Source organism: Gorilla gorilla, chromosome 20, assembly GCF_029281585.2.
Source record: "Gorilla gorilla gorilla isolate KB3781 chromosome 20, NHGRI_mGorGor1-v2.1_pri, whole genome shotgun sequence".
NCBI classification, from domain to species: domain Eukaryota; kingdom Metazoa; phylum Chordata; class Mammalia; order Primates; family Hominidae; genus Gorilla; species Gorilla gorilla.
In genome coordinates, this window is record NC_073244.2 from 15,648,298 (window position 1) to 15,675,725 (window position 27,428).

The 27,428-nt window shown below is 43.9% G+C and overlaps 1 protein-coding gene and 1 long non-coding RNA gene across 11 annotated transcripts; one reads left to right on the top strand and one right to left on the bottom strand.

Annotated features, from left to right (window-relative positions):
• On the bottom strand, positions 1-14,140 carry LOC115931610 (zinc finger protein 561). Of its 8 annotated transcripts, none has more exons than XM_031004286.3 (6): positions 13,798-14,140; positions 12,091-12,241; positions 10,752-10,840; positions 9,702-9,828; positions 6,678-6,760; positions 1-3,994 (listed from the first exon to the last, which is right to left on the bottom strand). In XM_031004286.3, the coding sequence occupies exons 2-6, from the start codon at positions 12,113-12,115 to the stop codon at positions 2,837-2,839; spliced, it is 1,482 nt and encodes a 493-aa protein (XP_030860146.2). In that variant the 5' UTR covers positions 12,116-12,241; positions 13,798-14,140; the 3' UTR covers positions 1-2,836. The 8 variants fall into 8 exon arrangements, with proteins under 8 accessions (XP_030860146.2, XP_055227763.1, XP_030860145.1 ...); XM_055371788.2 differs by having other exon boundaries at positions 13,561-14,110; XM_031004285.3 differs by having other exon boundaries at positions 10,752-10,827; positions 13,798-13,986.
• LOC101150451 (uncharacterized) lies at positions 14,118-27,428 on the top strand. Of its 3 annotated transcripts, none has more exons than XR_008674165.2 (4): positions 14,118-14,280; positions 19,438-19,514; positions 24,884-25,073; positions 26,124-27,428. It is a non-coding gene; the product is annotated as an uncharacterized lncRNA (long non-coding RNA). The 3 variants fall into 3 exon arrangements; XR_010131891.1 differs by having other exon boundaries at positions 14,178-14,280; positions 19,434-19,514; XR_010131892.1 differs by lacking the exon at positions 19,438-19,514.

Consider the following 27,428-nt stretch of genomic DNA (forward strand, 5'->3'; position numbering starts at 1 on the left):
TTTCATTGAAGTATTTATTACGTACCATCATGGGCCAGGAACAGTTCTAGGTACTTGAGTTCTAGCAGTAAATAAACATGATCATCACAGAGGATGCACAGGAAGCATTTAATAAATTCAAGAGGAATTCAGCCTCATGAATTATGAAATATCGGGAAATCATTCATCATGTAAAAACTGGATATAAAAAGAAACCTTTCCTGTAAGAGATAGCCTCTTCAAAAAATAAAATGAAAACCTACAGCCAAGCCAATAAAATAGAGCACATATCTCAGCAGAACTGCAGACAATTATGCTGGTATTACTACTATTTGTTGGTGTTGTGCTGGAGGTTGAAATTAGTCCAGTAAAGCAAGAAAATATATATATAGGTATAACCTAATGACTAAAGTGGAAAAGTAAGAGTCATTATTTACAGATTATGTGATTGTCTATGTGGAAATGGAAAAGAATCATATTAAGTACTTTGGACTGAACGATAACCCTGAAAATTCATATGTTGAAGCTCCAAATCCCAATGTGACTGTATGTGAAAATAGGGTTTTTTAGTTTTGTTTTTGAGACAGAGTCTCGCTCTGTTGCCCAGGCTGGAATGCAGTGGCTGCAATCTCGGCTCACTGCAACCTGTGCCTCCCAGGTTCACGCCATTCTCCTGCCTCAGCCTCCCGAGTAGCTGGGACTGCAGGCACCCGCCACCACGCCAGGCTAATTTTTTGTATTTGTAGTAGAGACAGGGTTTCACCATGTTAACCAGGACAGTCTCGATCTCCTGATCTTGTGATCCGCCCACCTCGGCCTCCCAAAGTGCTGGGATTACAGGTGTGAGCCACCGTGCCCGGCCTGAAAATAGGGTCTTTAGAAGTATCGTGAAATGATGTCAAGAGATGGGTGGGGGGAGGGAGGGAAAGGAGAGAGATGGTGGGGAGAGAGAGAGAGAGAGCAGAGAGGAGAAAGGAGAGAGGAGAGAGAGAGAGAGAGACCTATTTGTTGGTTTCCCTCCTGTGAAGACATGAGGAAGTGGGCATTTACATACCAGGAAGAGAGCTCTCACCAGAAGTTGACCATGCTGGCACTCTGATCTCAGACTTCCAGCCTCGAGAAATGTGAGAATATAAATTTGTTTTTAACCTCATTTATTTAAAATTAACAAATTTGTAAGCCATTTGGTCTGTGGTATTTTGTGATAGTGGCCTGAGCTCATTAAGGCAGATTAAAAACAAACAAACAAAAAAACTAAAAATGTGAAGCAGATTTGAAACTGACAAATGAGGCTGGAAAAATTCTGATGTGCAAGCTGGAAATAAGGTTGGTAAGGGTGATCCTGGTGAGGTGTCATTGGGGAATGAGGAACATGCTATTGGGAAATGAAGAAAAGACAACCCTTGATATGAAGTAGTGAAGAACTTGGCAGAGCTGTATTCTAGCACTTTGTGGAAGGTAGAGCTTGAGAGAGATAAAACTGGTTATGTATCACTAAGATCTGTAATTAAAGTGTTAAAGGACACAGGAAGCTTCATTATTCCTGACTGCTTACAGGAAAATGTGCTCAGAACGGGCTCCCCAAATTTGGACATAAACAGGCCATGAGAAACTGGCCATAAACAAAATCTCTGCGGCACTGTGACATGCTCGTGATGGCTATGACACCCATGCTAGAGGTTGCTGGTTTACCCGAATGAGGGCAAGGAACACCTGGCCCACCCAGAGTGGAAAACTGGAAAACTGCTCAGGCATTCCTAAACCACAAACAATAGCATGAGTGATTTGTGCCTTAAGGACATGTTCCTGTTGCAGATAACAAGCCAGAGCCTGTCCCTTTCTTTCTTGTAAGGAATACTTTTAGCTAATCTATAATCTATAGAAATAATGTTTATCACAGGCTGTCAATAAATATGTGGGCCAAACTCTGTTGAAGGCTCTCAGCTCTGAAGGCTGTGAGCCCCGATTCCCACTCTGCACTCTATTTCTGTGTCTTTGTCTTAATTCCTCTAGAGCCACTGGGTTAGGGTCTCCATGACCCAGCTGGTCTCGGCAAAAATGCAAAAGGAGACCTGAATTGCAGAAGAAATTGTTAAGGAAAAAGGAACCAGAACTTGGAGATTTGGAAAATTCTCAGCCTATCCATACTGCAAAAATTAGAAAACTTGTACTGAAGAGAATCCTCAAAGTGTGGCTGAACAATCATCTGATAAAGAGATCACGAATGAGACTCATGGACTATATCAGCCACCTTGACAGAAGTGAGAAGAGAGACTGGATTATACTAGAAGAGACATTGCCACTTACATTGTGCCATCTAAAATAGACATACAAGGCAGAACAGGCAAGGCTGTCACACTTCTTAGATTTTACAAGGGGACACGGAAATAATCAGCTGTGAAAGTGCACTGGCAGTTATGGATGGTTTCATTCCTGACATGCTCTGCAGGATCCGTGGGAACTGAAGACACCCTTGGAGGAGCATCTCTTAACAACCCACCTTTGGGGTCCTACGTCATCTTGGCTTCTGGTAAATTTTGACATAAATGGGCCACACTGGCAGCCACTAACCAACAGGGGCTGGGGTCAATCTGCATGATTTATCTCATACACAACTTATTAATGCTATGATCTTAGGATTCTAATCACCAAGGTGAGGCAGCCTGCAGTACTGACCTCACCATCCATGACCCTTCTTCACAGATGCCCAGACTCAGGCAACCATGAAGTTGTATTCAGAGCCTGTAGGTTTAATTTCAGACCCTCAGGATGGCATCTAAGGCCAATCCATGAGTCATTACAACCTCTGCAAGGCATTTAGGACAAATCTGATAATCTTTGGTGTCATTGCCAATAATTAAAGATGGCAACCGATGGGCTGAATGGTAACACTCATATCCTTACATTCATAGGATTTCTCCCCAGTGTGAATTCTTTCATGTCTACTTAGGCGTGAGGAAACAGCAAATGCTTTCCCACATTCTTTACATACGAAGGGTTTCTCTCCGGTATGAGTTCGCAGGTGAACATTAAGGCGTGAGGAATATAGAAATGCTTTCCCACATATCTTGCATACAAAGGGCTTTTCTCCACTATGAGTTTTCAAATGTTTACTACGACGGGAAGAAGTAATGAAGGTCTTCCCACATTCAACACATTCATAAGGCTTCTCTCCTGTGTGAATTCTTGTATGCTGAATAAGACTTGTGGATGTAGTGAAGGCTTTCCCACATTCCTTACACTGATAGGGTTTCTTTCCACTGTGACTTCGTATGTGTATAGAAAGGCCCGAGTACTGAGCAAAGGCTTGGCCACATTCCTTACATTCATAGGGTTTTATTCCAGTGTGAGTTCTTACATGTTCAGTAAGTTGAGTTGATCTAGTGAAGGCTTTCCCACAGTATGTACACTTGTGTGGTTTTATTCCAGTGTGAATTTGAATGTGATCATTAAGGCATGAGGAATTTCTAAAGGATCTTCCACATTCTTTACATTCAAAGGACTTCTCTCCTTTATGAGTTTTCACATGTGCATAAAGTTGAGAAAAATTAGTGAAGGATTTCCCACATTTCTTAGTCTTTTTGGATTTCTTTCCTGTATGAACTGCTACACACTGCTTTAGGTGTGAAGAAGCTGTGACAGCTCTCCCACATTCCTGAAATTCACAGAGTTTCTCATTAGTGTGGATTCCCATATGATTATCAAGGCTTGCAAAATACTTAAAGCCTTTTCCACATTCCTTACATTTGTAGGGTTGTCTTGTATTTAGAACTTCAAGATGTACAGCAAGACCTGGAGTTAGAGTGAAGACTTTTCCACATGGATTAAATTTGGAAAGTTCCTGTCCAATAGAGGCTTCCTTGTGCACACTGAGGGTGTCTTTTCCATAACAATTACCCTCAGAAGTATTCCCTCCATTCTGAGCTCTCATGTGTGTCTTAAGGCAAAACTGTTCCCTGAAGACCTCTCCACAATTCTTACAGTCACAGAGTTTCCATCCACTGTAGCCTCTTGTCTGTTGATGATGAGATAAAGGTTTTAAAACATTTTCAGACATATTAAGAGATTTCACCCATCTGAACACAGAAGCATTTTGATGACAATTATGATTTTACTTTTTAATGTTTATCTTTTTTTCTTTTTGAGAGAAAGTCTTGTTCTATCTCCCTGTCTGGAGTGCATGGCACACTCTCAGCTAACTGCAACCTCCACCTCCCAGGCTCAAGTGATTCTCCTGCCTCAGCCTCCCGAGTAGCTAGGAATACAGGTGTGCACCACTGCACCTGGCTAATTTTTCTGTTTTGTAGAAACAAGGTTTTGCCAAGTTACCCAGGCTGGTCTCAAACTCCTAAGCTCAGGTGATCTGCCTGCCTCGGCCTCCCAAAGTGGTGATATTACAGGCATGACCCACCACACCCAGTATGTTTCACTTTTTTCAGAGTTGGGGTTTTGCTCCATTGCCTGGACTATAGTGCACTGGTGTGATCATGGCTCTCTGTAACCTCAAACTCCTGGCTGAGTTCAAGTGATCATCCTGCCTTAGCTTCCTGTGTAGCTAGAACTATTTGAATGCACCATCATGTCTGGCCAATCTTTCAGTTTGTTTGTTTATTCATTTATTTAGAGACAGAGTCTTGCTCTGTAGCCCAGGCTGGAGTGCAATGGCATGATTTCGGCTAGTTGCAAACTCTGCCTCCCAGGTTCAAGTGATTCTCCTGCCTCAGCCTCCTGAGTAGCTGGGATTACAGGCATGGGTCACCATGCCTGGCTAATTTTTGTAGTTTTAGTAGAGACAGGGTTTCACCATGTTGGCCAGGCTGGTTTTGAACTCCTGACCTCAGATGATCTGCCTGCCTTGGCCTCCCAAAGTGCTGAGATTACAGGGGTGAGCCACCATGCCTCACCTCAGTTTATTTATTTTTGAGATGTAGTCTCACTTTGGCTAGAGTGCAAGTGGTGAGATCTTGGCTCACTGCAACCTCCACCTCCTAGGCTCAAGTGATTCTCATGCCTCAGACTCGCGAGTAGCTGGGATTACAGGCAGGTGTAGCCACATCCAGCTAATTTTGTTATTTTTTGTAGAGATGGGGTTTCACCATGTTCGCCAGGCTGGTCTTGAAATGCTGACCTCATGATCTGCCTGCCTCGACCTCCCAAACTGCTGGGATTACAGGTGTGAGCCACCACACCCAGCCTCAATTTATTTTTATAGAGACAAGGTCTTACTATGTAGCCTAGGCTGATCTCAAACTCTTCACAAAACCCCCCTGCCTCAGCCTCCCAAAGTGCTGGGATTACAGCCATAAGCTACCATGTCAGCCTACTTTGATAATTATAATTTTTACAATTTTTCTTCCTTGTTTTTATTTCCTGACTTCTTGATTTCTTCCGGATTGAATGATGGGACCTTTTGCCAGAATTCTACGCCACTGGCTCTAATTGTTCAAAAAAAGAAAACTGTAGGGTTTTTTTACTATTATGCAGGGTGGTTTGAGACAAGGTCTCACTCTGTCACCCAGGCTGGGTACCATGGCACAATCACAGCTCACTGTGGCCTTAATCTCCCAGGCTGAAGCCATCATCCTGCCTCAGTCCCCCAAGGAGCCTGGATTACAGGTGCATGCCAACACGCCCTGCTAATTTTTTATTCCTTGTAGAGACAGGGTCTCCGTTGACCAGGCTGGTCTTGAACTCCTAGGCTCAAGTGATTCTCCTGCCTCAGCTTCCCAAAGTGCTGGGATTACAGGTGTCAGCCATTGCACCCAGTCAAATAGTGTAGACTTTCATGAAACTGCGTAAATCCTCAATGTCTAGTTACTTATGTGGGAATGTGTACTTGTGGGTATTTTGAGGTGACAAGTTATACAGATATGGAATATCATAAAATTAATCACATTCAGACTATCTCTCCAGAGACCCTGCTCCCTCAATGGTGCAGGCTCCTTCTCTAATTCTCTCAAGTATCTCTCATTTGTGCAGTTTCTTTTTCACTGCAAACTCTACCTCCCGGGTTTAAGCAATTCTGCCTCAGCCTCCCATGTATCTGGGATTACAGGTGCCTGCCACCACGCCTGGCTAACTTTGTATTTTTAGTAGAGATAAGAGTTTCACTACATTGGCCAGGCTGGTCTCGAAGTGCTAATCTCAAGTGATCCACGTGCCTAGGCCTCCCAAAGTGATGGGATTACAGACTCAGTTTCTTTTCTTTATTTCTGAGACAGAGTCTCACTCGGTCAACCAGGCTGGAATGCAGTGGTGCAATCTCAGCTCATTGCAACCTCTGCCTCTGTGTTCACGCCATTCTCCTGTCTCAGCCTCCCAAGTAACTGGTATGACAGGTGCCCACCACCACACTAGGCTAATTTTGTATTCTTAGTAGAGATGGAGTTTCACCATGTCGGCCAGACTGGTCTCAAACTCCTGACCTCAAGTGATCCACCCATCTCGGCCTCCCAAAATGTTGGGATTACAGGTGTGAGCCACCGCATTCACCCTCTTTTTAAAATCAGAGATGGGATCTTACTATACTGCCTAGGCTGGTCTTGAACGCTTGGGCTCAAATGATCCCCCCACTTCAGCCTCCCAAATAGCTGGGATTACAGATGTAAGCCACACCTCTGACTGAGCTGATTTTCTAGAATGGAATTCTCTATCTTTTCTAAGAGAGGAAATTAAGAAATATCCCTCATGAATCTTACCATTTGTATCCCACTGAATATTTGATTCTTCAAAAAACCCTGCTGAAGTGATGACCGTTTGGTTCTAGGTTGTATTTCCCATTCTGAAGTTAAGCAGAAAAAGAAACGTAAGGGATTAGAGAATAAATATTCATTTAAAATGAGTCATTTTTACTTGTTTTCAAATTAAACACAGCAATAAAATAAAAGCCAGAGAACCTTGAGGATTTTGGTACGTCAAAAATTTGGCTATAATGATGTGGGGTTTATTACATAACTGATGTGTTTAGATAGTTTATTACAAACTACTTCTGTAAAAATTAAAAATGCCGGGAATGGTGGCTCACACCTGTAATCCCAGCACTTTGGGAGGCTGAGGCGGGTAGATCACTTGAGGTCAGGAGCTCGAGACCAGCCTGACCAACATGGAGAAACCCCATCTCTACTAAAACTACAAAATTAGCCAGGCATGGTGGCGCATGCCTATAATCCCAGCTACTCGTGAGGCTGAGGCAGGAGAATCGCTTGAACCTGGGAGGCAGAAGTTGCAGTGAGCTGAGATCATGCCATTGCACTCCAGCCTGGGTGACAGAGCAAGACTTCAGAAAAGAAAAGAAAATTAAAGCTGATGGAAAACAGAAAGAGAAGATTTTCGGGAAAGGAAAGTAGGAAAGATCTAGATAAACAGCATGTATCAAAATGATAAAGTTAACGAAACAGAACAGGTAGTTTTATTAGATCATAGGAATGTTTGGCAAGATGGAAAATAAGAGTCAAAGATATCCAAAACTCTGAGAAAAATAGCTTAAATCTTCTGAGGCAAAGTGCATCTTTAAAAATCTCTTTTTTTTTTTTTTTGAGATGAAGTGTCACTCTGTCACCCACACTGGAGCGCAGTGGCACAATGTTGGCTCAATGCAACATCTGCCTCCTGTGTTGAAGTGATTCTCCTGCCTCAGCCTCTTGACTAGCTGGGACTAAAGGCGTGTGCCACCACGTCTGGCTAATTTTTTGTATTTTTAGTAGAGACGGGGTTTCACAGTGTAGGACACACTGGTCTCAAACTCCTGGCCTCAGACAATCCACCCACCTCAGCCTCCCAAAGTGCTGGGATTACAGGCATGAGCCACCACACCTGGCCAGGAGATATATTTCTAATACAAGCAATGTAATTATTACAAAAGGGATATAAAAGCTAAGATCTCCATTTCCGTGCCCAAAAAAGATCGGTTATCTCCGACCCATTAAACCCAAATTCAGACTTATGTACACACCTGTAAAGCACTAAAACTTTTATTTCAGTAAGAAATAAAGTAGGCTGGGTGTGGTGGCTCATGCCTGTAATCCTAACACTTTGGGAGGTTGAGGTGGGTGGATCATTTGAGGTCAGGAGTTTAAGACCAGCCTGGCCAACATAGTGAAACTCCTTCTCTACTAAAAATACAAAAATTAGCTAGGCACAGTGACACTTGGCTGTAATCCCAGCTACTCAGGAGGCTGAGGCAGGAGAATCGCCTGAACCTGGGAGGGCAGAGGTTGTAGTGAACAGAGATTGCACCACCGCACTCCAGCCTGGGCGACAGAGCAAGACCCTGTCACAAAAATAATAAATAAATAAAGTAAGTAGGCTGGGTGCAGTGGCTTACACCTGTAATCCCAGCACTCTGGGAGGCCGAGGCGGGTGGATCACCTGAGGTCAGGAGTTCAAGACCGGGCTGGCCAACATGGCGAAACCCCATCTCTACTAAAAATACAACAACAACAAAAAAAATTTAACTGGGCATGGTAGCAGGTGTGCCTAATACCAGCAACTTGGGAGGCTGAAGTTGCAGTGAGCTGAGGTGGCACCATTACACTCTAGCCTGGGCGATGGAGTGAGATTCTGTCTCAAAAAAAAAAAAAAAGCAGAAATAAAGTAAGTACAACAAAAAGATGCTTGCTGTCATGGGTAAACAACTCTGCCACTGGATCTCAAACATGATAGTATATCAGATTCACCTTCAGTGATTCTGAAAACACAGATGACTGGGCCCCAACCCTGGAGTTTCCAATTTACTACATCAAAGAATAGGGGAAGGAAGATGTATATTTCTTACAGCACAAAGCTGATGCTGTTGATGAAGTTTCCAGGATTACCACAGTAAATTAAAACAAACTACAGCAGGGACTGTTACTTTGGGACTGTCTCTGTTATTCCCCACTGCTTTCAGAATTGACAAGCAAGCATGTAACATACATCTGCTCTATAACAGGCTACAAGAAATGATGCTAGTGTTTATTTTTATTTTTAATGTATTTTTTTTAGACGAAGTATCACTGTGTCGCCCCGGCAGGAGTGCAGTGGCGCAATCTCAGCTCACTGCAACTTCTGTCTCCTTGTTCAAGCAATTCTCCTGTCTCAGCCTCCCAAGTAGCTGGGATTACAGGTGCCCGCCAACAAGTCTGGCTAATTTTTGTATTTTTAGTAGAGATGGGGATTCACTATTTTGGCCAGGCTGGTCTCAAATTCCTGACCGCATGTGATCTGCCTGCCTCAGCCTCCCAAAGTGCTGGGATTATACATGTAAGCCACCACAACCGGCCTAGTCTTCATTTTTAGGATTTTTTTTTGAGATGGAGTCTCAATCTGTCACCCAGGCTGGAGTGCAGTGGTGTGATCTTGGCTCACTGCAAGATCCGCCTCCCGGGTTCATGCAATTCTCCTGTCTCAGCCTCCCAAATAGCTGGGACTACAGGTACCTGCCACTATGCCCACCTAATTTTTTTGAATTTTTTTAGTAGAGATGGGGTTTCACAGCGTTAGCCAGGATGGTCTCCATCTCTGGACCTTGTGATCCGTCCACCTCAGCCTCCCAAAGTGCTGGGAATACAGGCATGAGCCACTGCACCCGGCCTAGAATTTTTTTTTTAAGAGACAAGGTGTCACAATGTTGCCCATGCTAGTATCAAACTCCCAGGCTCCAGCGATTCTCCCACCTCAGCCTCCCAAGTATCTGGGACTACAGGTGCAGGCCACCATGCCAAGCATAGTGATGTTACTCTTACCCACAGAGGCCAGGTTCATGTAGTTCTCCAGCATCACATCTCTGTAGAGGTATTTCTCAGTTGTGTCCAGTAAAGCCCACTCCTCTGGGGTGAAGTCCACAGCCACATCATCAAACGTCACTGAATCCTATGTCATCATACACATGCTGGTTTGAGCCAATGAACAGTTCCACCAATATTCACTGGTGAATGATGAAGGGGAACCTTATACTCACTTATACGTGGTTGTCAGGTCTCCCATGATCTACTCCAGGGTTTAATGTCTCAGGAGCTCTTGTGTCTAAACACTCAAGGTTGACCTCCTACAGGCATATGCCTTAAACAGCACTTTTTAAAATTTTTTTAAATCTTTTTTTGCTGATCTATTTATTTTTAATTTTTTAATATTTGTATTTTTAAATTTTAAATTTTATTTTTATTTTGATTAGAACAGTACTTCCTAAAGATGAATTTTCCTCTATCTATCATCTATCTAATCTGTTTATTTATTTATATATAAAAACAGGGACCAACTGTGTCACCCAGGCACAACTGCTGATTACTACAGCTTCGAGCTCCTGGGCTGAAGTGGTCCTCTCACCTCTGTCTCCTGAGTAGCTGGAATTACAGGCATAAGCCACTGCACGCTGCTTACGCTTGATCTCAGCACAACCAGGCTAGGAGCTCTTCCTGTCCCATTGGTGTCTATGCAGCACACTCCTCAGCACACTGCAGATACCTGATAAATGCTGATAAGTGAATGATTTGATAAAAGGACACTTTCATCTGCTTTATCATCCATCACCGCACCCAGCAATGTAAGAAAGATGCAGTTGGCACCATGAAGGTCAAGCTTAAGTAGTAATTACTGAGCTACCGGACTGACTTTCAAGTTAACACTTTATGTATAGGAGACTTCATTCCCTGGGGAAATTCACCTGGGGACTCAGTCCTTGAGTAAGGCTTCATTTGCTCTAAGAAAACTCTGAAGATGAGTCTGTCTAGAAAGAAATGTGTCTACCTATTGGATGAAAGCATAACATTTTTAACAACAGTACGTTTTCTGCTTACCTGATAACCATTTGCCAGGTAGTCCTCCACCATCCTTTCTACCTTTGTCTTTTCTTCAAAAGGGCAGATTGGTTCCCTGGAAAAAAACCCTAGTGGAAAAGTAAGAAGGCATGAGAAGCCAGAGCTGCCCATCCTTCCCACATTCTCATGGCTAGAAGTCATTCCATCCTAGCTTGAAACTCCCATATGCTCCTACACACTCGAGAAAACTACACACACAACACTTCCATGAAATGCCATAGTAAGTCCTGTGTCAGCTAGACACAAAAGCAGACTTGGGCCAAACTGCCTGTTGGGTAAAGGGTAATAGTTTCATTTTTCAAGGAAACTTACACCCTGAAAAATGTGACTCTCGGCCAGGTGTGGTGCCTCACGCCTGTAATCCCAGCACTTTGGGAAGCCGAGGAGGGTGGATCATGAGGTCAGGAGAACGAGACCATCCTAGCTAACACGGTGAAACCCCATCTCTACTAAAAATACAAAAAATTAGCCGGATGTGGTGGTGGGCATCTATAGTCCCAGCTACTCAGGAGGCTGAGGCAGGAGAATGGTGTGAACCCAGGAGGTGGAGCTTGAAGTGAGCCGAAATCGTGCCACTGCACTCTAGCCTGGGTGACAGAGTAAGACTCCGTCTCAAAAAAAAAAAAAAAGGGACTCTCTATCTGCCCATAGTAGTAACACTCATGAAGCTTATGTAGCATTTCCTAAGGTACACAAACCAGGGCTGAATTCTAAAACAGCATTCTGGCCGGGCACAGTGGCTCATGCCTGTAATCCCAATACTTTGGGAGGTCAAGGCGGGCAAATCACTTGAGGTCAGGAATTTGAGACCAGCCTGGCCAACATTATGAAACCCCATCTCTACTAAAAATACAAAAATTATGGGAGGCTGAGGCAGAGAATTGCTTGAACCCAGGAGACAGAAGTTGCAGTGAGTCGAGACCATAGGCACTGCACTCCAGCCTGGGAGACAGAGTGAGATTCTGTCTCAAAAACAAAAACAAACAAACAAACAAAAATTAGCCAGGCCTGGCAGTATGTGCTTGTGGTCCCAGCTACTTGGGAGGCTGAGGCAAGAGAATCACTTGAACCCGGGAGGTGAAGGTTGCAGTGAGCTAAGATTGCACCACTGCACTCCAGCCTGGGTGACGGAACAAGATGCTGTCTCAAAAATAAATAAATAAATAAATAATAAAACAGCATTCTGTTCTGTGGTTCACTTCAATTCCTCCTAAAAGAACCAGCTGCATGCCTGCTCAGGCTCAGCTCACTGGACGCTTGTGTTGTGGAGGGTGACCTAAAGCAGAATCTCTGAAAAAGAGCATCAACAAGGACTTACCACGGTACAAATAAATGGCTGCCATTCTCTGAAGCTGATGGTGTGATGATGTGCATCCCTTCCTTGATGCCAAGATCACCTCAGGCCAGCTTATGAATCTAGGTGGATAGAGGCAATCTCCATTCCTCTTTGTACAGGGTTATTTGCGGTCCTGTTCATATCAATCATCAAACAACAAGCATGAAACATCAGTCATCAAACATTATGCCTGAGCTTTGTCTCTGCAGGTGACAGATGTGAAGGCCACCAAAAATTGCCCACTCAGTACCGTCACTCAGTAACAAAAGTATTAATAACAGTAACTGACATTTACTGAGGACTGATATGTCAGAAGTACCTCTAGTAGCTTTATATATACATGCTCAATTATCATAACCATCCTTCCCAATAGCTATCATTACCTCTATCTATATCTATCTATCTATCTATATCTATCTATATCTATCTATCTATATCTATCCTATCTATCTATCTATCTATCTATCTATCTATCTATCTATCTATCTATCGAGACAGGGTCTCACTCTGTTGCCCAGGTTGAAATCCAATGGCACTAACACAACTCTCTGTAGCCTAGACTTCCCGGGCTCAAGTGATCCTCCCACTTCAGCCTCCTGAATAGCTGGGACCATACGTGCATATCATCACTCATTATTATTATTATTATTTTGAGATAGAGTCTCACTCTGTTGCCCAGGCTGGAATGCAGTGGCACGATCTCAACTCATTGCAACCTCTGCCTCCCAGGTGCAAGCGATTATCAGGCCTCAGCCTCCCTAGTAGCTGGGATTTCAAGTACGCACCACCATGCCTGGCTAATTTTTGCATTTTTAGTAGAGACGCGGTTTCGCCGTGTTGGCCAGGCTGGTCTCGAACTCCTGGCCTTAAGTGATTCTCCCACTTCAGCCCCCCAACTAGCTGGGACTACAGGTGCACACCACTGGGTCCGGCTAATTTTTTGTAGTTTTAGTAGAGACAAGTTTTCACCAGATTGCCTAGGCTAGTCTCAAACTCCTGGGCTCAAACAATCCTGACTTGGCCTCCCAAAGTGCTGGGATAATAAGCATAAGCCACGATACCTGGCCCATTACTTCTATTTAATACTGAAAAAAACCTACACTCAAACAACTCTAGTAGTCGGTCTGATACTTGTCCCTAGAGCCTGATCTCCTGTATATGGTGTTACCCCCCCATATGACCAGAAGACAGTGCAGACCTGCACAGAACAATTCATTAGTCACCAGCCACGTGTGTTATTGATAACTTCATTAAGTACCTAAGATGACTTAAGAACAAAATCTAAAATTTTCAAAAGTCGGCCGGGTGCAGTGGCTCACACCTATAATCCCAGCACTTTGGGGGACCGAGGCAGACAGATCACCTAAGGTCAGGAGTTCAAGACCAGCCTGGCCAACATGGCAAAACCATCTCTACTAAAGATACAAAAAGTAGCCGGGCGGTGGCACTTGCCTGTAATCCCAGGTACTCGGAAGGCTGAGGCAGGAGAACTGCTTGACCCTTGAGGCAGAGGTTGCAGTGAGCCGAGAGAGCGTGCAGCCTCTCCGAACTGGCCGCACAGGGAGGACTGATAGTCCCTGGAGAAGCGAGTGAAGTGAAGCGGATCTGAGAGGCTCCTAGGCGACAGCGCGCAATCATTCCTTTGCCGCCCCCTGCTATCTCCGGGACCGCCAAGGAGGTGGAACTCACCACAGCCTGGGCGGACTCCACCGCCATAAAGGCGAAACCGTACTGACCGAGGGGAGCCAGCGCCGGAAAAGATGGCGGTGGTGCGCTGACATCACTTCCGCTTCAACACTCTGGCCGGGCGAGGCTCGTGGGCTCGAGTTTCAGCCACGTAGGACCGGGTAGAACACAGAAATTCTAGTTTCCTCCCGGGTGGGTGCAGAGAGGGCCTGGGGTTGGCTCAGGGAGGGGGATGCAGAAGTAGGTCCAGAGAAAAAGGTGAGGTTAGAACCGGGCCTCCGGACGGAACTGTGGGCGAGGGGAGGGGCCCGTACTCGGGGGGTGATTTAGAGGAGGGACCCGGCCTAGCCGGTGGTTCAGGTGGCCGGTCGGGCTGGAAGGGCGGGGATGAGGGATGGGAAGCATCCCGGGGGATGCTCCTCCAAAGCTTTTATCGGGCGAGCGCAGTGGCTCACGCCTGTAATTCCTGCACTTTGGGAGGCTAAGGTAGGTAAATAGCTTGAGTCTGCTGGGAATGGGTGCTCACTTGGTGTCACAAAATCAACACTGAGACAAAGGATCTCAGCAAGGCTAGTTTTACTTTCTGCAGAATGGGTGCCACTGGCTGGCAGTCTTGCCACCAGAGGACACATTAACAAAGGAGACAGGGTTATTTAAACTTGAAGTGTCCATCCTTCTGCTGTGTCCAGCTTCCATTGGCTGGAACGGGACCTCACCTTCTGTACTTCACTGGATTGGCTAGCAACTTAGAACTTCCCGAAAGAGGCAAAGGCAGAGGAGAACAAAGGAAGAGAGGAAGTAACTTGTGGACTGTTGAGAGAGGCAAAAACACTTCTAAATAGGGAAAGGAATAGGCCATGACCTAATAGTTGCTTGGACCAGTTCAGGCATGCCAGGGCAAATATCTAGGCTAAAATGTGGGAGCTTAAAACGCAGAGTCTGTTGATTTCTTTATTACGGATGGCAGAATTTAGCAATATTACCACAGGTCTTTGAGAAAATTTGGCTTTTAAGAGGGATTACTATTTATTTCAATCAGACTGGGAGGAAAGTCACTTTGAAGAGGAACCTGTATTTATTTCATTTTCTACAAGTCCAAGAGTTTGAGACCAGCCTGGGCAAAGTAGCAAGACCCTGTCTCTCTCTTTCTCTCTCTCTCTATATATAAACATATATGTATAAATACATATAAATATATAAATATATAAAAATATATATAAATATACATGTTCAACATGCTTGTTCCCTGGTGCCATAAAGAAATAGCACTTGAACATAAATTTAATTTACTCAGCAAGGCCATTTTTACTTCCTTCAGAAACGGTATACTCACCAGCAGTTTTGCCACGAGAGTACACCAAACAAAGGAGATAGGGTCATTTATAACCTGATGCTTCCAACCTACTGCTGTGTCCAGTTTCCACTGGCTGGAATGGGACCTCACGTTCTGTATTTGTCCCAATTGGCTAGCAACTTATAACTTTTTAAAAGAGGCAAAGGTAGAGGAGAACAAAGGAAGGAGGAAGTAACTTGTGGAATGCTGAGAAGGGTCAAAACATCTTCAAATAAGGAAAAAGAACAGGCTATGCCCTAATGCTTGCTTGGACCAGTACAAGCATGCCAGGGCAAATATGTAGACTAAACTGTGGGAGCTAAGAATATAAAGTACATTGGTTTCTTTATCACGGCTCACAGATATTTGAGAATGTTAGCACAGGTCTTTGAATAAATTTTGCTTCTAAGAGAAGTTACTATTTATTCCTAATTAAATGTGAAGGAACGTCTTTGAAGAGGAACCTCTGCTTTACTTTTTAGATATAAATATAAAGCTTGTTTGTATGCCTCTCCTCATGTTCCCAGAGCCTTTCCATGATTCTTCCATATTGATAAAGCTGCCAGTGAATGGCATGGTCTATCCCTTCCATTCAGTCAGAGTTTCTGTAGGCCTTTATTTCTTCATTCTTTATTTTTTAGAACCTGCTGATTCCATTGGGTTTTCTTTTTCTTTCTTGCTTGCTCGTTGCGACAGATCTCACTGGATCAGACCAGGCTGGAGTGCAGTGGTGTGATCTCAGCTCACCGCAACCTCCACCTCCCAGGTTCAAGCGATTATCCTGCCTCAGCCTCTGGAGTAGCTGGGATTACAGGCGCCTGCCACCACACCCAGCTAATTTTTGTATTTTTAGTAGAGAACGATTTCCCCAGGTTGGCCAGGCTGATCTCGAACTCCTGGCCTAAAATATCTGCCAGGCCAAGATGGTAGGATCGTTTAAGGCCAGGAGTTTAAGACAAGCCTGGACTACACAGCAAAACCCCATCTGTGTGTATATATATATATATATAATTTAAATTAAAAAATGTTTTGTTTTGTTTTGTTTTGTTTTGTTTTGTTTTGTTTGAGACGTAGTTTCCCTCTGCCACCCAGACTGGACTGCAGTGGTGCGATCTTCACTCACTGCAAACTCTGCCTCCTGGGTTCAAGCCATTCTTCTGCCTCAGCCTCCTGAGTAGTTGGGACTACAGGCATGTGCCACCGCGCCCAACTAATTTTTGCATTTTTAATACAGACCTGGTTTCATCATATTGACCCAGCTGGTCTCAAAGTCCTGACCTCATGATCCATCCACCTGGTCCTCCCAAAGTGCTAGGATTACAGGCATGAGCCACTGCTCCAGCCAAAAATATGTATTTCTGTTGTTATTTTTCTGATCTTACCACATGGGCCAGGAACACATTTCCTACGTTGTAAAATAGCACTGATACCAGACATTCTCCCCAAGATTATTCAGAAATGTAACATACTCCCAGTAAAAATACCAAAAGTTTTTTTCTGGAGTTAAGTACATTGATACTGAAGTTTATGTGGAGGAACAAACATCTAATAATAACCAAGAAAACAAAAACAAAAGCAATGATGAGCAGCAGATATTAAAACATACTATTGACAGTTTTCATGCAAGGCAAAGAATTGCATTATTTTAAAATAAAAATAAAGGCCAGGCACAGTGGCTCATGCCTGTAATCCCAGCAATTTGGGAGGCCGAGGCAGGCAAATTACCTGAAGTCGGGAGTTTGATACCAGCCTGGCTAACATGGTGAAACCCTGTCTCTACTAGAAGTACAAAAATTAGCAAGCATGGTGGCACATGCTTGTAATCCCAGCTACTTGGGAGGCTGAGGCAGGAGAGTTGCTTGAGCCTGGGAGATTAAGGTTGCAGTGAGCCAAGATTGTGCCACTGAATTCCAGCCTGGCTGACAGAGTGAGACTCTGTCTAGAAAATTAATTAATTAATTAATTTAAAAAACATACTATAAAGCCTCTATAATTAAAACTGTGATACTAGCACGTGAAACAGAAATAAACTAATAAAATATCAAAAAATAGACCCAAGAACATGTAGAAATTTGGTTCATAAATGTATTTTGCCAGACGCGGTGGCTCATGCCTGTATCCTAGCAATTTGGGAGACCGAGGCAGGAGGATCACTTGAGGTCAGGAGTTCAAAACCAGCCTGCCCAACATGGTGAAACCCCATCTCTATTAAAAATACAAAAACATAGCCGGGTTCGGTGGCTCATGCCTGTAATCCCAGAACTTTGGGAAGCCGAGGCAGCCGGCTCACGAGGTCAGGAGTTCAAGACTAGTCTGACCAACATGGTGAAATCCCATCTCTAGTAAAAATACAAAAATTAGCTGGGTGTGGTGATGCATGCCTGTAATCCCAGCTACTCAGGAGGCTGAGGCAGGAGAATTGCTTGAACCCAGAAGGCGGAGGTTGCAGTGAGCTGAGATCGCACCACTGCACTCCAGCCTGGGCAACAGAGTGAGACTCTGTCTCAAAAAAGAAAAAAAATTTAGCCAAGCATGGCCGAGCATGCTGGCTCATGCCTGTAATCCCAGCACTTTGGGAGGCTGAGGCAGGCAGATCACGACGTCACGAGATCGAGACCATCCTGGCCAACTTGATGAAACCCCGTCTCTACTAAAAATAGAAAAATTAGCTGGCATGGTGGTGGGTGCCTGTAATCCCAGCTACTCAGGAGGCCGAGGTAGGAGAATCGCTTGAACCCAGGAGGCAGAGGTTGCAGTGAGCCAAGATCGCTCCCCTGCACTCCAGCCTGGCGATAGAGCGAGACTCCGTCTAAAAAAAAAAAAAAAAAAATTAGCCAAGCGTTGTGGTGGGCGCCTGTAAGCCCAGCTACTCAGGTGGCTGAGGCAAGAGAATCGCTCAAACCTGGGAGGCAGAGGTTGCAGTGAGCCAAGATCACGCCATTTCACTCCAGCCTGGTGACACAGCACGACTCTGTCTCAAAAAAAAAAAAAAAAAAAAAAAAGCCGGGTGCATTGGCTGATGCCTATAATTCCAGCACTTTTGGAGGCAGAGGCGGGTGGATCACCTGAGGTCACGAGTTAGAGACCATCCTGACCAACATGAAGTAACCCCGTCTCTGCTAAAAATACAAAATTAGCTGGGCATGGTGGCACATGCCTATAATCCCAGGTACTCAGGAGGCTGAGGCAGGAGAACCGCTTGAACCCAGGAGGCGGAGGTTGGGGTGAGTGGAGATCGTGCCATTGCATTCCAGCCAGGGCAACAAGAGCGAAACACCGTCCAAAAAAAAAAAAGTGGCATTTCAGATAAATGGGGCAAAAAATGCCATTTGTAACAAATGGAAGGTCTAAGATAGCTGGTTAGCCATCTGAGAAAAGATGAAATTAAATCCATACTTCACAGCATATACAAGAATAAACTCCAAGTGGACTAGGGATCTAAGTGTAAAAAATAAAACCATACACGTATTTAGGGTGTTTAAGTGATTTCTTGGCTGAGTAAGGAAAAAGATGTTACCACAAGGCGGCAGTAGCACACAAGCTTCATTTGGGATGTGCTTTGACAGGTTAGCAGTGGGGAAGGTAGCAAACAGCAAGAGAGTATCCTCAGGCCTCTACCTGTGGGTCGCTGCTCAGAAAGGGTGGAAAGGAAGAAAGACTCTCAGAGGAGAAGGGGAATCAAAGAGGGGGCTTATAAATAACTAAATGATGATATTCACCAGACTGGCAGCATATCTTCCAGTTAAAAAGCTCTGAAGGATAAGTCTGGCCAATATGGTGAAACTCTGTCTCTACTAAAAATACAAAAATTAGCAGGTATGGTGGCAGGTGCCTATAATCCCAGCTACTTGGGAGGCTGAGGCAGGAGAATCGCTTGAACCCAGGAGGTGGAGGCTGCAGTGAGCTGAGATTGTGCCCCTGTACTCCAGCCTGGGTGACAGAGCAAGACCCTGCATCAGAAAAAAAAAAAAAAAGCTCTGAAGGACCGCAGGGTTATGGGGTTTTCATAGCCCTGGAGTTATCTTATCTATGGCTGTCAGATATTGGATATAATTTCAGAGAATACAAAGCAGGCACACTCAAAATGGCTAAAAATAGGCTTGTTCAGGCTATGTTTCAAACAATCCAGTGTGTTAAAATTGCAGTTTGGCAGGGGTAGGCTATTGTGAATACTAGTGAGACAAACATTGGTGTACAAATATCTCTTTGAGTCCCTGCTCTCAACAGTTTTGGATATGCCAAAGTGGAATATCTGGATCACATGGTAATTCTGTTTAATCATTCTTTTTTTTTTTTTTTTTTTGAGACAGGGTCTCACTCTATTGTCTAGGCTCGAATGCAGTGACGTGATCATGGATCACTGCAGTCCTCAACTTACTGGGCTCAGGTAATCCTCCCACCTCAACCTCCCAGGTAGCAGAGATTACAGGTGCATGCCACCACCATCCTTGGCTGAATTAAAAAAAATTTTTTTGTAAAGACCATATTTCACCATATGCCCAGGCTGGTCCTGAAGTCCTAATCTCAAGGAATCCCCTGGCCTCAGCCTCCCAAAGTGCTGGGATTACAGGTGTGAGCCATCACATCCAGCATGGTTTTGATTTTCATTTTCATGATGTTTAGTGATGTTGAGCATCTTTTCATGAGCATCTTTTCCTGTGTTTATTGGCCATCTGTATATCTTCTTTGGTGATATTATTCAAGTCCTTTTTCTGTATTGAAATGGGTTTTGTTGTTGTTACTCTTGGGTTCTAGAAATTTTAAAAATAAACTCTGGATATTTGTCCCCAGTCAGATACAGGACTTGCAAATATTTTCTCCCATTTGTAGATTGTCTTTTCACTCTCTTGTTATTATGCTTTGATGCACAAAATTTGTATCATTAATTAGGTTCAACTCATAATTTTTCTTGTGTTGCCTGTGTGGTTGATGACATAACTAAGAAGTCATTTCCAGTTGAAGCTTTCTCACCTATGTTTTCTTCTAATAGTTTTCCAGCTCTAGCTCTTACACTACACTAAGGTTTTTGATCCATTTTTTAAAAATCATGCCACATTATTATTATTATTATTATTAAGATGGAGTCTTGCTCTGTCACCCAGGCTGGAGTGCAGTGGCACAATCTCAGCTCACTGCAAACTCTGCCTCCCAGGTTCAAGTGATTCTCCTGCCTCAGCCTCCTGGGTAGCTGGGATTACAGGCGCCTGCCACCATGGCCAGCTAATTTTTGTATTTTTAGTAGAGATGGGGTTTCACCATATTGGCTAGGCTGGTCTCGAACTCCTGACCTTGTGGTCCACCTGCCTTGGCCTCCCAAAGTGCTGGGATTACAGGTATGAGCCACCACGCCCATCCTTCATCCATTTTAAGTAAATTTTTATATATGGTATAAGGTTAGGGTCCAACTCTATTCTTATGTATGTCTATATCTCAGTTCCTCCCCAATATAATCCTGTCCCCAGGGAATCAACAACCCATGCTCTTCCTAGTCACCTCCTTGAACATGTCCCTCCCCCAGGAAACCTCCAACATGAGATAGAACAATGTAGAAAGGACATTCAAAACTTCCCTTTCCCTTGTTTGTCAAAGGAATCTGCCCCAACGGTTGTCCCCTTAAGGGAAGTCCCACTGGGGGGAGGGGGCATTGGTTGCATAAATGCCCTCTTAACCAGCTCAGAAGTCAGAAACTTCAAAAGGGAACTCAAACCATTATTAGATGACCCTTATTGGGTAGCAGATCAAATTGATCAATTTTTAGGGCCACAGTTGTATACTTGGGCTGAACTAATGTCCATTTTAGATATTCTTTTCTCAGGGGAGGAAAGGACTGTGATCCACAGGGCCACTGTGATAGTCAGGGAACGTGAACATCCTCCTGGCCAAAACGTTCTGCAGCGGACCAAAAATTTCTGTTCCAAGACCCTCAATGGGACAATCACAATGCAGCTCACCAAGAAAATATGAGGGATCTCAGGGAAATGATAATTAAAGGAATTCGGGAACCAGTACCCTGAACTCAAAATATTTCCCGAGCATTCAACATACAACAAAGAAAGGATGAAGAGCTCATGGAATTTTTAAACAGACTCTAAGAGCAAGTAAGAAATATGCAGGCTTAGAAATAAGAAGATCCACTTGGGCAAGGATTGTTAAAACTCCACTTTGTCACCAACATTTGGCCAGAAATTACAAAAAAATTGTCAAAAAAATAGAGAATTGGAAAGATAGCTCCATAGCAGAACTTCTAAAGGAGGCCCAAAAGGTATATATGAGAAAAGACGAGGAAAGCAGAAACAAAAAGCAAAAATTGCGCTGCCCATCCTTCAACAAGGGACACAAGGAAATAGGTCCCATAAATGTTCTAAGCCACTAGCTGCAAAGTCACATACAGGAAAGAAAAGGGATAAAACCTGGGGACCTAACGGCAAGAAGGGAAAAGGGGGAAAATAAATGTTTCAGATGTGGGAAACCGGGACACTTTAAGACGGAATGTCCCAAATGAGAAAGAGAGAGAAATCCTCCCACTCGTGACTTTTGAAGAAGAATAGGGGGTTCAGAGGCTCTGTCTCTTTTATCTCAAATCCCACCAATAGCCCTTGATAAATCTACAGGTGAGACCCAAGCTAGAAATTATCACTTTCCTAATAGATTCAGGAGTAGCTTGCTCCTCTATTTGCTACCTTTCATCAAATGTAGCCTGCTCTGCAGAGGAGCTGTTCGTCACGGTGGTAAAGGGGGAAAGGTTTAGAACAAAAATTTTGGAGGAAACAGAAGTTAAATTCAAGAATAGATCAGCCACCATTAAATTCCTGTTAATCCCTGAAGCAGGGACAAATTCGTTAGGAAGGGACTTAATGTTTAAATTGGAGATAGGTCTATATGTTAATCAGGGAAAATTATTTACTTCCTTAAACTTGCTTACCGCCCCTAAAGAAAGCCAAATCCACCCTGATGTGTGGTCAAAGGAGGGAAATCAAGGAAGATTCAAGTTCTGCCAATTCATATAAAACTAAAACCTCCTGGGGAAATAGTAAAAAGAAAACAACACCCCATTCCCCTAGAAGGCAGAGTGGGTTTAAAACCTATAATCAAAGGTCTCGTCCATGACAGACTCCTTGAACCCTGTATGCCTCCTTATAACACTCTAATGTTGCCTGTAAAAAAGTCACATGGATCACGGCTAGTGCAAGATATCCGGGCTATTAACCAAATAGTCCAGACTGCTCACTCTGTGGTCCCCAACCCTTATACCATTATCAGCAAAATCCCATATGACCACCAATGGTTCATGGTAATAGACCTAAAAGATGCCTTTTGGGCTTGCCCCTTAGCAGAGGACAGCCAGGACATGTTTGCTTTCAAATGGGAGGACCCTCACTCCAGTTGGAAGCAACAGTACTGATGGACAGTCCTGCCCCAAGAGTTTGTGGACTCCCCAAATCTATTTGGTCAAATTCTAGAACAAGTCCTAGAGAATTTTCCCCTCCCCTCATCCATATATCTGCTCCAATATGTGGATGACCTGCTAATTTCAGGAGGCACCAAGGGCTGGGTAACAGCAGTATCAATTAACTTTCTAAATTTTCTGAGGGAACACGGATTGCTGGTCTCAAGGAGTAAACTCCAGTTTGTGGAACCTGAGGTAAAATACCTAGGATACTTAATAAGCAAAGGCAAACAGAGATTAGGCCCCAAACAAACTGAAGGAATCATAGCCTTACCTTTGCCTGAAACAAAATAAGGGCTTAGGAAATTCTGGGGTTTGATTGGATATTGTCACTTATGGATTGACTTTATGCTTTAAAAACAAAGCCTCTATACCTGAAACTTACTCAAGAGAGACCTGATCCTCTTCTTTGGACACCACGGGAGGTCCAACAAGTAGAGGAATTAAAACACCTGCTCATAACTGCCTTAGCTCTACCTTCCCTAGAACAGCCATTCCACTTCTTCGTCAATGTGAATAAAGGGATAACTCTAGGGGTGCTCACCCAAACACACGGGGGCCACCGGCAGCCTATAGCCTTTCTGTCAAAAATTCTTGACCCACTAACCCACAGGTGGCCCAAGTGTATTTAATCTGTTGCAGCAACTGCCCTATTAACAGAGGAAAGCAGGAAGATAACCTTTGGGGGAAACCTCACTGTAAGCACAACCCATCAGGTTAGAACCATCCTAAACCAAAAAGCAGGCAGATGGCTTACCGATTCAAGAATCTTAAAATATGAAGCTATCTTACTAGAAAAAGATGATTTAACCCTAACCACAGAAAAAACACTCAACCCTGCCACTTTCCTAAAGGGAAATCCAATCCGCAAGGACCCTGAACATAAATGTCTGGATCTAATCTGTTATCAAACTAAAGTCAGGCTTGATCTAAGCGAGACCCCATTCAAAACGGGGCAACACCTGTTTATAGATGGCTCCTCCTGGGTATTTGAAGAGAAAAGACACAATGGGTACTCGGTAGTCAATGGGGAAGCCCTCACAGAGGTAAAGTCAGGAAGACTGCCCAATAACTGGTCCACCCAAACATGTGAATTGTTCACATTAAATCAAGCCATAACTGGGAAAGGGACTATTTACACTGACTCCAAATATGCCTTCGGGGTAGTCCATACTTTTGGAAAGATCTGGACTGAATAAAAGGCCAGGACCTTGTCCACAAGGAGTTAATCACTCAGGTATTGGAAAATCTCCAGCTACCAGAAGAGATAGCCATCCTGTGTGTCCCAGGACACCAGAGAAATATTTCTTTCAAAAGCCAAGGAAATAAACTTGCAGACCAAATAGCCAAACAAGCTGCCTCTTCTCCCAAAATGACCATTTTTCACCTAACCCCTTGTCTTTCTTCCCCAACTGCAATTCACATCTTCTCTCCCACTGAAAAAGAGAAATTAAGGAAAATAGGAGCTAAAGAAAACTCAGAAGGGAAATGGATGTTACCAGACCAAAGAGAAATGCTATCAAAACCCCTAATGAGGGAAGTCCTATCTCAACTGCATCAAGGGACTCATTGGGGACCTCAAGCTGTGTGCGATGCAGTTCTCAGGGTTTATGGGTGTATAGGAGTTTATACCCTAGCAAAATAAGTTACAGATAGTTGCCTAATATGTAAGAAAACTAATTTTAAAAAACCCTAAGGAAACCACCTATTGGGGGAAAAAGCCCAGGATTGAGACCATTCCAAAGTGTCCAAATTGACTACACCAAAATGCCCCCAATAGGCCACCTAAAGTACTTGCTAGTAATAGTGGACCACCTTACTCACTGGGTGGAGGCTATTCCCTTTTCAAGTGCAACTGCTAATAATGTGATTAAGGCATTAGTAGAAAATATTATACCCAGGTTTGGACTGATAGAAAACATTGATTCAGACAATGGGACCCACTTCACTGCACATGTCATTAAGGGACTAGCCTAAGTACTAGGAATAAAATGGGAATATCATACTCCTTGCACCCACCCTCATAAGGAAAAGTAGAAAGGATGAACCAGACTCTAAAAAGCCACCTAACCAAATCAATTTTAGAAACTCAGTTACTATGGACTAAGTGCCTTCTCATTGCCTTATTAAGTGTCTGAACTGCCCCTCAGAGAGATGTTGGCCTATCTCCCTATGAAATCCTATATGGATTGCCTTATCTACACTCTACTACTGACATTCACTGAAACAAAGTTTGTTTCATTTGAAACAAAGGATCAGTTCCTCAAAAATTATATACTCGATCTATCTTCCACTTTCTCTTCCCTCAGGATGAAAGGCTTCCTAGCACAAACACCACCCCTGGAGTTCCCGTTACATCAATACCAGCCTGGGGATCACGTTCTCATCAAGAGTTGGAAGAGGGAAAGCTTGAACCAGCTTAGGAGGACCTTATCTGGTACTCTTGATGAATGAAACAGCAATCTGAATGGCTGAAAAAGGATGGACCCAGCACTCCAGGTAAAAAGGACCCCACCCTTACAGAGTCATGGGCTGTCACTCCAAGACCAATGCCCTCCAAGTTAGTATTCAAAAGGGTCTAATCTGTCTTTCCCTTCTTCCCTTAACTACTCAAGGACACTTCATTATCAGAGTGATGTAACCAGATCACTCTCTCCTCAAACAATCACGTTTGACGCATGTCTTGCCATACACTTTGGGGACCTCCAAAACCAGAAGCAGCTATCCTCCTTGTAGAAATATCTCTGTCCTTCCAGGGTAGATTCTAACCTCTTACATTCACGCAACTCTTGCTTGGTAGAAGCTGAAACCCTTACGTTTTGGGAAAGGTTCTGCTCCACCTGGAACAATGTCCTATGGACTACTAAGCGTCAAGGGTGGACCTCCCCAGGAAGCTGTGCCTCTTTAAAACCATATATTCGTTTCACCAAAGGAAATGCCCCCTCTAATTGCCAACATCATCAATGCAACCCAGTGCAAATTTCTATCTTACCCCTACCTCCATCAATCTTAAGCCCACTTTAGGTCTTTTCTATGGCATAGGAACCGAAGTGGCTGAGACAGATCCCATAGGGTCCTTTGAAATGCGCTTTAGCAACCCTTCCCCACCTCCTAGGGGTAACCCCTCTTCAAACCCTCCTCCAAATCAAACAACTATTTTGCCACTACCTAATGACAAAACTAAAGTGGCCATAGTGGAAGTCAAAGACTTAAACCCTAGCCATTGAAACCGGGTATCAGGATGCAAATGCCTAGCTGGAATGGATTAAATATTCCGTTCATACTCTAAACAAAAGTGACTGTTACGCTTGTGCAACGGGTAGGCCAGAAACAAAAATAGTTCCTTTTCTGCTTGGATGGTCTAACCAACCAACTGGGTATGGACTGCGTGGTAGCTCTTTCCAGCATCCCACAGCCTGGGGTAATAAGTCATGCGGCACTCTCTTACTGCTTTTCCCAGAAGTCAAAGACCGCCCTGTGAGTCAGCCCCCAAGGGCCATCCAGCTCCCAGTGTCTGATGCCAATTTTTCCTCATGTCTCTCACAACAGGGAGAAAACTTGGCATTCTTTGGGAATCTAACAGGATGCAGTGAACCCAAGCCTTTTCAAGAGCTCACCAATCAGACTGCCCTTGTCTATCCATGAGCAGATGTTTGATAGTATTGCAGAGGACCTCTAATGGGTATGCTGCCAAGCAACTGGAGTGGCACTTGGGCTCTAATCCAGTTGTCTATCCCTTTCACCCTGGCATTTCATCAGCCAAACAAAAACCAACTAACTCAGAGAAAAAGGAAATCCCCTCAAGGGTCCTTTGACCCCGATATCTACATAGATGCTATCGGGGTCCCCTGAGGGGTACCAAACGAATTCAAAGCTCGAAATCAAATAGCTGCTGGATTCAAGTCTGTCCTTTTCTTGTGGTCTACTATAAATAAAAATGTAGACTGGATAAATTACATATACTATAACCAACAATGATTTGTCAATTACACCAGGGATGCCATTAAAGGAATAGCTGAACAATTGGGTTTCACCAGCCAAATGGCCTGGGAAAATAGAATAGCTCTTGACATGATATTAGCGGAGAAAGGTGAAGTCCAATGTTGTATCTTTATCCCCAATAATACAGCCCCTGATGTAACTATCACTAAGGGTCTATAAGGCCTCACCACTCTAGGAAATGAACTAGCTGAAAATTCAGGAATAAATGATCCCTTTACAGGTGTAATGGAAAAAATGGTTTGGTAGATGGAAAGGACTAATGGCCTGTATTCTCACTTCCCTTGTGATCATAATAGGGGTGCTCATTCTCTTAGGGTGCTGTATTACACCCTGTGTCTCCGGACTAGTTCAAAAGCTCATAGAAACAGCCCTTACCAAGACCTCCCACAACTCTCCCCCACCCTATTCAGATAAACGTTTATTTCTAAGCAACCAAGAAGAGCAGTGAAGCCAGATCCTGTTAGAAGTATATGAAGAGGAAGGACTACAAAATCAAAAGGGGAAAATTATTAGACAAAATGAGTTGCTCTACAAAGGTCCAACTTCCTTGTCCTTTGTTCTGTAACCTTTGTTCTGTAAACTGCCCTTCCCGCAAAAACTGTCTTTCCCGCTGACCAAAACTGCCCTTCACTACCACTGTAATCCATACCCCTAATCTATTTGAAACTGCCAATCGGGATCAACTTACATTGTGTGGTTCAACCACCAGCCAATGAGGAAAAAACACAGAAGCAGAAGCTATGATGCATTAGGGTTAAAAACCCCTTCCTTTCCCTGTCCAATGTGCTCTTGAGACTGCTACAGGCGCAAGCAGCCACCTTCTGCAGAAGTAAACCTTGCCTTGCTGAGAAA

Coding starts and splice junctions, on each gene's coding strand:
- LOC115931610 (XM_031004285.3), bottom strand. CDS start 12,146: ATGCACATCATCACACCATCAGCTTCAGAGAATGGCAGCCATTTATTT. Junction 10,828..12,090: donor AGCCATTTATTTGTACCGTG/GTAAGTCCTTGT, acceptor GTTTTTTTCCAG/GGAACCAATCTGCCCTTTTG. Junction 9,829..10,751: donor ACCTGGCAAATGGTTATCAG/GTAAGCAGAAAA, acceptor ATGATGACATAG/GATTCAGTGACGTTTGATGA.